The 13744-nt window shown below is 44.1% G+C and overlaps 1 protein-coding gene across 1 annotated transcript; it reads right to left on the bottom strand.

Annotated features, from left to right (window-relative positions):
- Nucleotides 1-114: 114 nt before the first annotated feature.
- LOC146983231 (uncharacterized) lies at nt 115-5820 on the bottom strand. The gene has a single exon (XM_085784724.1). It carries the CDS (start codon nt 5818-5820, stop codon nt 115-117), a length of 5706 nt encoding a protein of 1901 aa, XP_085640850.1.
- Between the last annotated feature and the right edge of the window lie 7924 nt (nt 5821-13744).

Below are 13744 nucleotides of genomic sequence, written 5' to 3'. Positions count from 1 at the left end.
CAAATAAATTAGCCTTGCTCTGCTCAATCTACACCATACCTATGTTTTCATCGTAATATCACAATTGCAACTGCATGGTTACACTGGTTTACAGGAAAGTGCCCACTTACAACATTAGTCATTAGAAACTTTTACCTTGTCAAACCAGTTCCCCTGTGGTTCCCCCTCCCTGCTGAGATTCCACTCTCCCGGTTCATGCCCCACTTGTCCCTGTCCCATCAAGCTGTGGGGTTCCAGCAGCTCCCCATCCCTATACATGGACCACTTATTGAGGTTCTGCACTGTCCCATGAGGTAGAACCCTCTCTGCATCCCACACATCTTGCTGCAGATCCAGTCCTTCAACTCCAGAGCCTTGTGCCCAGTGCTGCTCAGGGCCAGATCCCTGGACCTGGGGTGACACTACAGCATATGAGGAGGGTAGGCGGAAAGAGGCCCCTCTGAGGTTAGGGTTCTGCAGGGCACCAGATAGGTTGAGAGAGCGAGGTTCTGGAGTCCTTGGGGCACCAAGCCGTGTCATGATATTACCATCTGGGAGACGATACTTTGCCCCACGTAGGTTTGGGTTCTTTGATAAAGCATTAGACAGATCAAGTGTTTGGGGTGCTGAAGATTGCTGAGAACGCATCAGAGTTCCATCTGGCAAGCGGTAGGTGGCGGAGCGCATGTTCTGGTTACGAAGAGCATTGGAAAGGTCAAGGGAGCGTGGTTCAGCGGTATCAGTGGAGCCAGGCTGCCTCAAAAACGATGTGTTTGGGAGTTTGTAGGAGGCACCGCGGAGGTTGGTATTTAACAAGGCACCAGAAAGGGCAGGACCAGAAGGGGCAGAGACTTGAGGTTGGTTCCGTGAAAACAGTGATGAGCCTTGTGGTAGTTGGAATTTTGCCTTACGCATGTTAACATTCATAAGGGCGCCAGATAGCCCTGGTGATGATACTGCAGGCTCAGCATCCTGAGTTTCCTGTCCTGGAAGTGTCATAATTGAACCGTCTGGCAATCGATAAGAGGCCTTACGAACATTTGTATTGAGAAGAGCAGAGGAGAGCATGGAAGAAGAAGGGGTGACAGGCTCAGGTGCTGGCTCATTTCTCGTAATCAAAGTGCCATCCGGCAGACGGTATGTGGCTTTACGTACATTGGGGTTCAAAAGTGCAGAGGAAAGCATAGGTGAAGAAGGGGAGGGTGCAGGTGTGGGCTCTGTCCTGGTTACAAGAGTACCATCGGGCAAACGATATGTGGCCTGTCTCAAACTTGGATTAAGCATGGCAGAGGACAGCAGAGGGGAGGAGAGTGGTGATGGTCCTGAGGATGGTTCAGCAGGTTCAGTTCTGGTGACCAGTGAGCCATCAGGCAGGCGATATGTGGCCTGACGTAGGCTTGGGTTCTGCAGAGCACTGGAAAGCATCATGGGTGACAGCCTCCCACCACCACTTACACCAGCTCCCCCTTCAGTAGCAACTGGAGGCTCAACAGAGCTCCGAGGCATTGTCAAAGTGCCACCTGGAAGCCTGAACATGGATCCCTGGATTTGGGAAGTCCGGAGACCACCAGAAAAGAGTGGGGATGTACCTCTGATAGTACCTTGTTGAGCTGTGGTGGTAGGAGGAGCAGGTGAAGCAGAAGACATGGGAGAAAGGTGTCGCTGAAGGGGTGAAGTAAAGGAAGCATTACGTAGCTGGGAGGTAAGCATGGCAGAAGACAAATGTGGAGAGGAGGGTAGAGAGGAGGTGAGAGGGACTTCAGTCTCTGGGGGTGAGAGAACCGTTGTATAGAGGTTGGCATTTCGCTGTAAGGGAGATGAGTAGGAAGCACTGCGCAAACGGGAGTTCTGCATCAAAGCACTGGATAAACCAAGAGTGTTTGGGCTCACCTCCTGGCTCACCTGTATGTCAGTTAATATTTCTCCCTGCCCACCAGGTATGGGGGAAACACTTCTCTGCAAAGGTGTTGTGACATTGCTGGCATTCGGCAGATACGGGTTCTGGAGTGTGCGTCCTAGATAAGCTGATGAAGGTACTGCTTGAGGGAGGTTGTGAGGGAAGGCTCCATACATTGTTTGGGGAGAGGTAGGTCTCTGTAAAGGATAAGTAGTGTTGGAGTAAGGGATGGCGGAAGGAACAGGAGAGGGATGAAATGGAGGACCAAACACTTGATGGTTTGGTAATGCATTGGTAAGCATTGGGGATGGGCCTGGTTCCATCATTGTATAATCATACTGAGTGATACCGTGAGATGATTGGAGAGTGCCAGGAAGAGGACTAGGATGAGGTACTGGAGGTTGAAAAGATGTTGGTACTAGATTCTGTGGACTCATAGCCCTATGGGGCAAAGGGGAGGGTGGATGAGACAGATAGTGCATAGGAGAGGGTGAACGAGAGGGCAAAGGAGAGTGACGATGCAGTGGTTGTGGAGATGGAGGTCTACTCTGCAATCTACGAACTGATGGCTGGGGAGAAATAGGACCACTCTGTTTCAAAGAAGGCTGTGGTGAGACAGGAGGCACTGGAGGATATGCCCTGAATGACTGTCTAGACTGAAGGGAAGGCTGGTTTCTGGGCATACGGACTAGCGGCTGCCCCCTACCCACAGGCCTGTGAAAGCCTCCTTGGGCAGCACCAATTCGCTTTGACTCCCTTAACCCTGTTGGCCGGGACCCAGTTCTGGCTAACATGGACGTTCCAGATATGCCACCTATCTGTCCTGAAGGAGAAGCTGGACCACTATGGATAGAGGACCTGAATGGAGCAACATGCTGAGTGACAGGTGGTCCATGTCTACTACGTCTCTGTAAATAGGGGTTAGCTGGGGAGGGTTTCACAGCTCCCATGGGCACGTGACTACGACCTCCTACACTTCCTCTTAGCCTGCGAGTAGAGGATCGGGAAGGAAGGTTGCGACTGGTGATACGTGATGAAGAAGGAGAAGGAGGTCGATGGGGAGAGGTGGGACGGAAGGTTTGTGGGGGTGACTGAGATCTCTCCAGTAGAGATGGGCTTCGACTATGTGCGGATGGTAGGGGAGGAGAGGGGGAATGTCTCATCCTGGATGTTTGTTTTCTACCTTTGAATAAGTGTGGTCTGGAGGAAGGCATAGCCACTGCATCAGGAGGGGGATGCTGTCTAAAGGAAAGTCTTGGGGAAGGTGGCGGGCTTACTCTTTTCCTTAATGATCCATGGGGTGAAGCTAGGGGGCTAGAAAGTGGGGATTGGGTTCGGACAGTTGATGGACCCCTGCGCAATCCAGTCACCCCCCGTCCCCTTCCCAGGGATGGCTGAGCCCTAATTGGCATCCCTCTCCTATGGTGTGTTGGAGAAGCAGGTGGACTGGGTGATCTACGTCGATCAAGTCGGGAACTTGACCTTTGGCCTGCCATTGAAGCCCGGTGTGTGTATCCTTTCCTATGTAAGCGAGGGGAAAGATGGGGGTCTGGTAGGATGCCTGTTTGGAAGGCCATATGATGTTGTGGAAGGTGGGGTGAAGGAGGTGCAATTGACCTTACTGATCCTGGCCTAAATGAGAGTTGTGGGGATGGAGGGGGGCTCAGTCGTCGCATTGGTCTGGGTGAGGCCATTGGTGAGTGCAGAGGTGAATGCATCAGTGGAGGCATGGGTTGAGGGACCTGTTGAAACATTGGAGGTTGTGTTGGGGTGACCATGGGTGACATTTGCCCCATATGGAACATTTGGGGGTCTTGAGGGAGAAATGGTTGGTACACTTGGGAGCCCAGCTGTGGTGACAAGTTGGAAGAACCTATGAAAGAAGAATGAGTAGGCTGAGGGACGGGGACATGTTCCTGTTGAAAGATCATAGCCGTTGGAGATGGGGCTTGTATTGGAGGAATGGAGATTTGTTCTTGATTCATGACACCAGGGTAATGGGGTTGTGTAGGAAGGTGTGTGGGGAAGGGCTGCTCATGTTGGATATCTGACATCATTTGTAGATTGTTGAGGGCAAGCGCCGGGGAAGCAGGGGGAAACATTGAGTAGGAAGGATAAGACTGAACAGGAGGAGGTGGCAGGGTTTCCACCTCCAGCCTGTCTTTTCCAAATAGCCTAACTTGGGGCCTGGGGACCCTGAACTGCTCTGCTGAAAATGGCTCAGCCAGAGGGTAAGACAGCTGCTCCTGTCCATAAAACTGTCCTATCTCAGCTGGATCCAGCCCAACATCCATATACAAAGGTTGCTGATACAAAGGTTGTTGATAGGGGTTGTAAATAGCAGCAGCGTCTGTATATCCCAGCATCGGGTCATTATATTGGCCTGGCACAACATCATAACCACCACTCATCATGCTGTATTGGCCTAACATCCCATAGTCATTACCCATGCTGTGGTCAAAGTAATCTCCATACAGTTCAGGGTCATATGAGTCATAGAAGCCATACATGGCATCACCATAGTAACCATATGGTTCCTTTGCATACAGCATTCCATCATCACCATAGTAATATTCCATCCCTTCATCCCCATAGTAATCTTCATACTCATCCTCATAATAGCCATACGGGTAACCAAACTCATCTTCATAGTAAAACTCATCATCATAATAAAAGTTACCCTCATCATCATAGTAACCATATTCATCTTCCCACTCTTCATCATCATAGTAATCCATTTCCTCTTCATATGGGCTGTAAGGGTCATAGCCTATTGGTTGTCTCAGGAAGCCTCTCGGTCTCAGCCTGTCTTGGTAATCTTCCTCATACCCATACTCGTCATCATCATACTCATAGGCCTCATTGTAATAATGTGTCTGTCTTCCTCTAGTGTCCCTGTTTGCAAATGACAGATGCTTTCGCCCCCGTCCTCCTGCTCGTGCCCCCAGTCGGCCTTGACCCTTAGTACTTAGGAACCTCCCTGTCAACCAGTTAGTTGCTGCAGCAATCCTTCCTAACATCCAACCTCTACTCTTAAAATCTGGTTCTGCTTTCTTTTTCCCAAACATTCCTTTGAACCTCCCTCCCAATCCCTTTGCCTCTGCAGCCATTTTCCCCTTCCCCTCTAAACTGGATAGATTGATTGTCTTTTTTGAAGCTGCGGTTTCTTTTTCAGTATCATTTTTTTTATTAAACATACCGAAGCCAGATAGACCTGGCTTTTTGTCAGCAGTATTTGACTTAGCCCCAAAACCAGCAAAAAGCTTACTGTTGCCTAGAAGTGGTTTACCATCAGCAGGGGGCTTCTTTTTCTTGGAGAGCCGTAGGAAGAGGCGGGAGGTGCTTTTAAGGTTTCTCTTTGGTTTTGCCTTTTCTGGTTGCTGTTGTTTTGAGGGAAAGCTAAAAGGAGATGATTTTCCTGTGATCCCTGACAGGGCTTTGGAGGCTCCTTTAAGTTGGGACTTGACATCTACAGTCTTCGGTGCTGCACCCACATTCTTTTTCTGTCCTTCTGCAGCAAAGCCCATCATTGCCTTGGATGCCCCTTTAATATGGACATCACTCATCTTTTTCAGATTTACTGCACCCATCCCTTTCTTCATCTGTGTCTTCCCTTCCTCATTAGACTGTTTAGAGGGAGCCTTAAAACCTTTCACAGCCATGGCCTTAGATGCACCTTTCAGAGCAGCTTTCCCTTTACCTTTAGCGCCCTTCTTTGTAACTACTACTTCTTCCTCCGTCTCCTCCTCCTCACTCCTCACTTCCTCTTCTTCTTCCTCTGTGCCCTCTGACTCACTGACAGGTTTCTTTCCTTTTCCTTTCTTTCCATCATCCTTCCCTTTCCCCTTAGCTGGTGGCTCCTCTGCTTTCTTTCCTCCCTTCTTTGGCTCCTCTGTCTTGCCTTTCTTGGCAGCTGATTTTGGGTCACCTTTTTTAGGTGGCATGATGTCCCCTACTTCAGATCATTCTAAACAACACGAGGAAGGACAAGTGATAAAAGATTCCAAGCAGTAACAACATTCTGTCATTCCCACTTCTTTTTCACGTTTTCTCTCCTTTTTCCTCCATCTGATCCATCCCTGTGACACTCTAGAAAGACTCTGTGGCACAGTTTGTCCCAAGACAGTTGTTCTATAATGCACACTGAGACAAACACAAACCACAGTCCTTCAAAACACGATCTAGTAATGGAGTCGGAATCTCAGCCATCAGTGCTCGCTCGCATTACAGTACGTCTTCAATCTTCAGCAAAAGAGCTGTTGTATTTCCACAAGTAAAGACAGATGGCCACCTGTCCAGCAGAGTTGATTTTTTTTTTTTTTTTTTTTTTAAAGCAGGTGCTTATTGAATCTTAAATGTTAAGTATGAAAAAAGATCATCTTACTGGTTACTGTGTCCCTCAGTTTTACCCACTTGTTGCATTTGACTTTTTCCACTTCATTTCCTTAAAAACATAACATCCACCATCCACTGCAAAATGTGCAAATCCCTTGTCTTGTTCCTCTTTATAGATTTGTAGGTCACTTCCCAGGGTCGCACAATGAATAAAAGACCCTGCTATCCCAGTGACAGAGCTTGTGTAGTCCTTTGTGTGCCTCCCATTGTTAGTGCGTCCTGTGAGTCCGGGAGTGAGTCCTCGTCTTGGCCGCCACGCCAACTTTGGCAGGATGTCCCCCCAACAAGGAGAACCAACGTGCATGTGTCCGTGCGGGTCTTGGCCTTCGGGGGTGTCCTCTTCTTTGTCTGAGAGTGAGTGTATGTGTGCTGCATTTGGGGTTGTATCCTCCCACATTCACGTCAGCTTGCCTTCGTGACCTCCTGCAACCTTCAGCATCTCTCTCCTGTTACTGTGACTTCATCCGTTCCCGTGTCCACCACAGCTTGAGGCCTTGACATATCCTCAGTGCATGCACACACACATATGAGGATATGTATTGTATGTCTGTGTGTGTGTGTATGTGCATCACAGCAAGTGTATCACAGGTTATAATTGCAAAAGGCACCTTAATGTACCAGCTATACTGCCTCGGGGTAACACTATCTGCACGCTCGCTCCTGTATGAATAATGCAGACTGGCTGAGCTGTTGCTAAACTCTGTCTGAGAGGCGAAGCCACGCAGAACCAAAATACACACACGCGCACACACACACACACACACACACACACACACACACACACACACACACACACACACACACACACACACACACACACACCAGTAGCAGCAGCAGCATGGACCACAGATGAGAGTGATCGGTGCTAAAACATTTGTTGCTCAAAGCCACAGTCTAGATCTCATACGGTTTAATCAAGTACAGAAAGGATTTAATACTCACTGTAATTTGACGACTCACAGAGTTACACACCAGCTATCTGAGGTAATTAATTTACAGCTACAATCCATTTAAGTTGTCACATTCACCAGAAGCCACCCCAGGAATTTCTATATTAGAGCCTGGAGTTAAATAAATAAATAAATTAAAAACTCCAGCGAAAATCTGAGCTTGTTTGTTCCTTATTTGTTTTATGGCCCTTCAAAGGCCTTCAGGTATCTACATTTCACCATTATGCCATTTGACTGCTAGAAGAGCCATTGTAATATAACTTGTCATTGTCATCATCACTGTGGCTGGTCATACTTGCCTCGCTACAAAGAAAACAGACACACATTTACATACATGTGGATGGTGTGACACAGTTGCAGGTGTGAGGTGTGGTAGTATTACATAAATGATAACGCTGGTGTAAATTCATTGAGGATGGTGTGATGTTAGCTCATTGCTGATGGTTTAATGTTGATTCTTTGATGACGGCCTGTTATTCCAGGAGGTCATCTCAGTGGCAGATATGAATGATTAATGGCCTGCCCAGTGTTCTGACTACGCAGCATGGATAAAACATTCATCGCTGGCTGCTCTAAATATATCACAAAGGGTCAACCCTGCCCTGGCCTGCTCCCCAACCAATATATTATACATATGGGTTAGAATCAGGGGTTAACAGCCAGACACCACAGAGCAGATGGAAGATAGACAGTAACAGGCAAAGAAAAACAAACATGACTTTTACAAGATAAACACTCGGATATTTAAAGGCAGTGATCTACATGAAAACACATATTTACCGTAGTAGAAAGACAGAAAAAGATCTTAATTACTTATGTCATTTACACCTCCAAGTTTCTTTCCCCTATCTGGACTTTGAAGGACTAATAGGCTTGACCTACGATAGGATCTGAGCAGAAATCTGTATCACATATCCCCAGGGGCAGAGACCATGACAAAACTCTAACTGTCTGCAGGCTGCACAGCAATAACAACAACAGCAACCGTTGGTATCGTCTAACTGCAACGATAAGGGCACCGAGGAAAGTTCAAAAGTTCCTTCCTGCTCATCAGATGGACACAGAGTGAAGGTTGTTGGTCATCGGACAAGTAAAGAGACACACAACAAAGAGATCTATCTGATATGTGTGATATGTATCTGCTGTCTGGCTGATGTGGTCTGTTGATTGAGTGAAATGGTAATGAATGGAGCACAGATGACAGAGACGGAGGAGGTGGAGCACGAGAGAGGAAAGAGAGCTGGGCAAAGGGAAAGGAGGGAAAGGAGAGAGGTGCATCAATGAACTGCAGATGAATGAACTGCAAAGTTGATAAATGCTGAAGAGATGTTGAACGGGAAAAAAGTGGGGTTGAGAATATGTGGGAACAAAGAGGGTGAGGAAAAGACAGAGAGTCACTGAGAGTAACTGATAAAAGGACGAGGATGAAGAAACGTAAAGAAAAGCGAAAATGGTTATAAGAAGAAACTGAAGATGAAGAGAGATGTGGGATACAGAGAGAGTGATATAGGACAATGGAGAGCAAGAGAGTGAGTGGGGAGAGTCTCTTCACCTGCGTGCCAATCACTGACAACGCTCTTTCAGCAGACGCACTCAGCGACACGAGACTAATAAAGGAGATCACCTGAGCAGAGCACAGCCAACAGGCTCCTTCAATGACGGAGCGTGTGTACACACACACTGCACACAGGCAGATATATCTCATAATGGAGATTACATGTGCAGGATATACACCAGTCAGCTACAACTCTACTACAGGTGACTGGTTTTATTGTAGTGGCTGTACGGTAAAAGAGTTCACTCTAAAATCATTAGTCATTCCTTTTGAAACGTATTTGTAATTTCAATTATTCAGTCACATTATTAAAACCGGTCACCTGTTTTAATCTGGAGAGTGTATCACTGGACTGACAGCTACAAACACATTAGCTGAGGGTTGAATGTGTGACACATGGCCTCCACACTCACATGCTACAAATGCAGAACATTTGACGACACACAGAATATCACAGATTACTTTAGTCATACACACAAACAAGCACACACACTCTTTCACCAAAGTTCACAACAATATATCTCATTGTTGAGATATTTCACTCTGAACCGACGGACCAACACTTCATGCCTAATAACTGTGACTGCAACAATAATGACACAATACACTATGTGGGTCAAAGTTACAGCACAGGCAACACTGCTCCGTTCCTGGAAACAGCTTCTTTGATTGATTGAGATAAACGATAATGAGGAAAATGATGGACAGACTGAAGAGTGAGAGAGACAGAGTGACAGATGGAAAGCGTCTTTTCAGACAGAGAAGGTGAGACAGGAGGATGAGGAGCATGGGCTCAGGTTTCCTGTAAGCCTTTAAGCCCCATTCAGGTCTTAACCTTCGCTACCAGATTACCCTGCAACCTGACAATAGAGGGACGCCAGCGGCTGCGAACACACAGAAGACCTGCCACATGCCAGGGATCAAACAGCAACACCTGGCTGCATCAACTGCTATAAATAGACCCCAAAAAATAAGCTGCTCACCTTGAACTCATTCAAATACTCTTGTGTAGGGGCAGTTCCACGGACAGACAGAAAATGTATCAGTTTCTGGAAGTTATTTGTGAAAGAAGGGTAAGTTTGGACATTCAGCTGGTGGTGATGCAGACATGCTGCAGGCCAATCAGAAACAAGGATGGAAACCATGTAGCAGGGCAAAGACGATTTTCAAACAAATGATCCCAAATGAACAAAAAGATGAATTAAAGTAATTGCTTTGAAGTGTAACTTCTTTGGTGCAGTAGAGTTATCAAAATGTGACTAATAGCCTACTATGGGCAAATAATAACATTTCTCCATATTCATCAGGTCAGTGAGTGCATTTGATCCCACAGTGCAGAGCCAGCCACTCCTTCTCCAGCCATTTTTCTATAGTGACATTGAATTTAAGTCGATATTTTAACTATCAATCAAATTTTTAAAATTAATCAAATTTCAAAAGTATACTTTTTTTTTTAACACATTTTCAACTGACTTCTGTGACATTGTAAGACTCCAATTAGGTCACTAAATGCAATTTTTATATGACAATTCATCACTACATTGTCAAAGACGTCAGGGATTCCAGTAGTATACTTTCTTGTCAGTGGTGTACGGACGTGACTATTTCAGATTTCATAACTACATGCCATATCTTTGCATGAAAATGTAAAATACATGACATTTATAAATATGCAAAGCATTTGGCTTTTGAAAAGCTTACCTTGTCTGTATCTGTGAGTGACAGTGACTGATATTTAAAGCTCTTATTATCCACAAAATGTCAGATGTACCCACTCACTAGGATTTAAAAAAAAACAAAGACTATTTCTCCAGACTCTACGTGACTCCACTGACTCCTGTTCCACATGTAGACCCTCTGCTGATGTTTTATAGTCCAAACAAACACACACACGCAAAGAAAAAATGAGCATCAGTTCCCTTTAATTCCATAAACCATTTGGACAAACAATGGGCCCTCAAAGGCAAACACGCCGTGATTATCTTTACATCCACATATGCTCTATGAATGTTGACTGCAGTGAGAACAGAGGTGGCTCAGGTGTACGTCAACTTTTTTCATCAATCCATACATCAGCAGTGCAGCGATAATGTTTCTAAGTAAACATGCTGCATTTCTACTGTTTGAACAGGTCCATTGTGTCTTAATTGCTATCGCTATCATCATCCCACACTGGTGTCCAAATGTCACAGAGTGATTTGTTATGAGGCCTTTGCAGTGACAATAGGTTGTGGAGCATGCGTGTGTGTGTGTTTTTTTGAAGAGCCTTATCAGAAGACACACACATAGCACAAAAGGCCTCTCCCGCTCACACACACGCGCGCACACACACACACACACACACACACACACACACACACACACACACACACACACACACACACATACACACACACACACACACACACACACGTGTGCACATAATTACCAGTTCAAGCCTACACATCAACTATGAATGTGTGTATGCAAATTTTGTAAGTGAGATGTTTGGTAACCCTTTAATTTACAGGCCGTTAATTACATGATCATTTCTAGAAATAGCCAAGAAACAACAAGTAATTGCGTCATAATGTCTAGAAGTAGCCTAGAAATAATCAATGTCATAGTAATGTAGAGCAATATAGCCAAGAAATAACGGTCAATTACAAGGACTTGGAGGAGAAAAATTCTGGCCCTTCCCAAAACAATTCAAAGCATGAAAAGCATGGGAAATCTTTTGCCATTATGAAAAACATGACATTACTATGAAATTGACCGTTATTTCTAGGCTATTTCTTGAACTTACTACGGAATTAAATGTTATTTCTTGGCTTTTTCTTGACATTATCACATAATTAGCAGCCTGTAAATTAAAGGGTTACCAATTTTTCAACTATAGTAAATAGATCATCACTGTATTGTTGAACTGTCTACTAGCTGACCACCTTACATGCTCCTTTGCTGTCAAATTTAGTAATTTTACACACTGACTCTGTGTGCCTACAGCCTCAGAAGTTTCCACATTAGAAAAAACAAGTGATGGTGGGATGACAAAACCTCGAAACGTGAAGTAAAATATTATCTTTTTGCGACATACCGGTAATTCATTTACAGACAATATGGAGACACTATGATCAGTAATATGGGTTGGTTGAAAAAAAGGGGGTTAAAAAGTTGTCAAATGTTTCCTGGACATTGTCTCACACAATTATTGTCCCTATTATCCCTATATACATTTACGTTATAGTAAGAGATTGCACTTTGTGCATTGGAAGCACTTATTTTAACAGAGGATGTCTGTAAAACAGGAAACACACATTTAATTTTATAATTAAATATATTCATTTTTACAGAAGTTGTAGCGTTTTCTTTTTTATAAAGCTATGGAACTTGTTTGACTCATCAACGTTTTGTAAGTTTGAGCCATGTGTTTATTAAGGTTTGAAATAAAACAAGATGAGAACTTAATTGTTCACAGAACTTTCTGTAGTATGCTTGCTTATCATAGTAAGTCATTAGAAATGACTCTTTACATTAAGGTAGTAGCCTGGTGAGAGAGAGTGTTGGGGGAATCACTTTTTTTTTTTGCAAGTTCCCGCAATTTTTGCAAATTCCCGCAATTACATTGGATAAAATTGCATAAATATCCTGCATATTCCATCTAATTCTTTAAGAAAACGTGCCACATGATCAAAGATTTTTGCCTGCAGCAATCACAAAAAAACTCAGCATTTTTCTGGAAGGACTGTATATAAAAAAGTAGCATACAAGTTACTAAAAATATGATGAATATGTAATTAGGGAATGACCTTTTAGGTTTACATCATCTCCCTCTGTGTTCGTGTACATCTCACATGAGGGTGGCTTTGAATGTGTGCTTATCAGATTTAGTGTATTCTCTGTGCAGCTCTGCTTCTTCATGTGCATCAATAGGTTCATTTAGAAGCATAGAAAACAACCTGACCACCTGCCAAAGGCTTTAAAAGAGATTATCTAAAGATCATAGTACATATGTTCAGTCTGCACATACAGAAGCAATTAAGATTAGTTCTAATGTGTCCATGAAATCCCTCTCTGTTTGTAGAATTTAGTGTAAGCTGTGTACACTGTGAGAGAGGAAGAAAGTTACTGGCTCCACCAATCACAGCTGAAAACCTCCATCCACACTATGCTAAAAAAAAAGTTGAGACGGCTTTGCCCCTGATAGAACAAAACTTGCTTCCACATTGATCATAATATTAAGTCATAAAGTAATAGGTGCTTATTTGGGGGAATTTTTTTTTACTTTACTTTACGTATGAGACTCTACCTAAGACATTATGAGGCCTATAGTGCCCTTAACTAATTTATTCCCCCCTCGCGTCTATTTTAGAAAAACTGTTACTTATTTCATGAACAGTGTGACATTCCTTTCTTATCTGAAAAGAAAATCGGACTTTTGCCTCTTTTAGCATTTTACTGTTGAATAGTCAACACCCTATGATTCTTAACCCAGAGGCAGCCTGATGTAATGAGCAGGTTGTAGCAGAAGAGGGCAGAAGAGACTAAGTAATGGAGGTCCTGTTAGATCCCTCAATACTGAGGAAGGTTGTCAGTGGTTTTGCATCATGTCTAGTCCATCAGACAGAAAAAAAATGTTTGGTATGGTTTTAGATTACTATCACAAATAAATCACAAATTCATTCAGCAGGTGACACACTTGGATGGCTGCTAAATAAATTGTATATTTTAATATGAAATAAGTTGTGTGTTTTACAATATATTCACTACATGTAAAACTGTACTAAATGTAAACTGTATACTGTTTTAGTTGCTTTCATTTCATTGTAGTAAATAAAGCAACACATTTGTAATTGTTGTCCAAATCATGACCAGGCAGTACTAGAGGAAGCAGCTGAACATTTTCCAGGAGGAGCTGATAATAATTTGTACAGTTTGCACCATGATATGAAAACAAACATGTAATTATCATTGAGGGGAAAAGAGCTC

This window comes from Trachurus japonicus, chromosome 8 (assembly GCF_045865225.1).
Source record: "Trachurus japonicus isolate A0001 chromosome 8, Traja_1.0".
Classification (NCBI taxonomy): domain Eukaryota; kingdom Metazoa; phylum Chordata; class Actinopteri; order Carangiformes; family Carangidae; genus Trachurus; species Trachurus japonicus.
The sequence above is the reverse complement of the archived record's forward strand: the minus strand, read 5'-3'. Positions and strand labels throughout refer to the sequence as shown.

Bases quoted from the DNA above. Each gene is read 5' to 3' on its own strand.
- LOC146983231 (XM_085784724.1), bottom strand. From the start codon at position 5,820: ATGCCACCTAAAAAAGGTGACCCAAAATCAGCTGCCAAGAAAGGCAAG.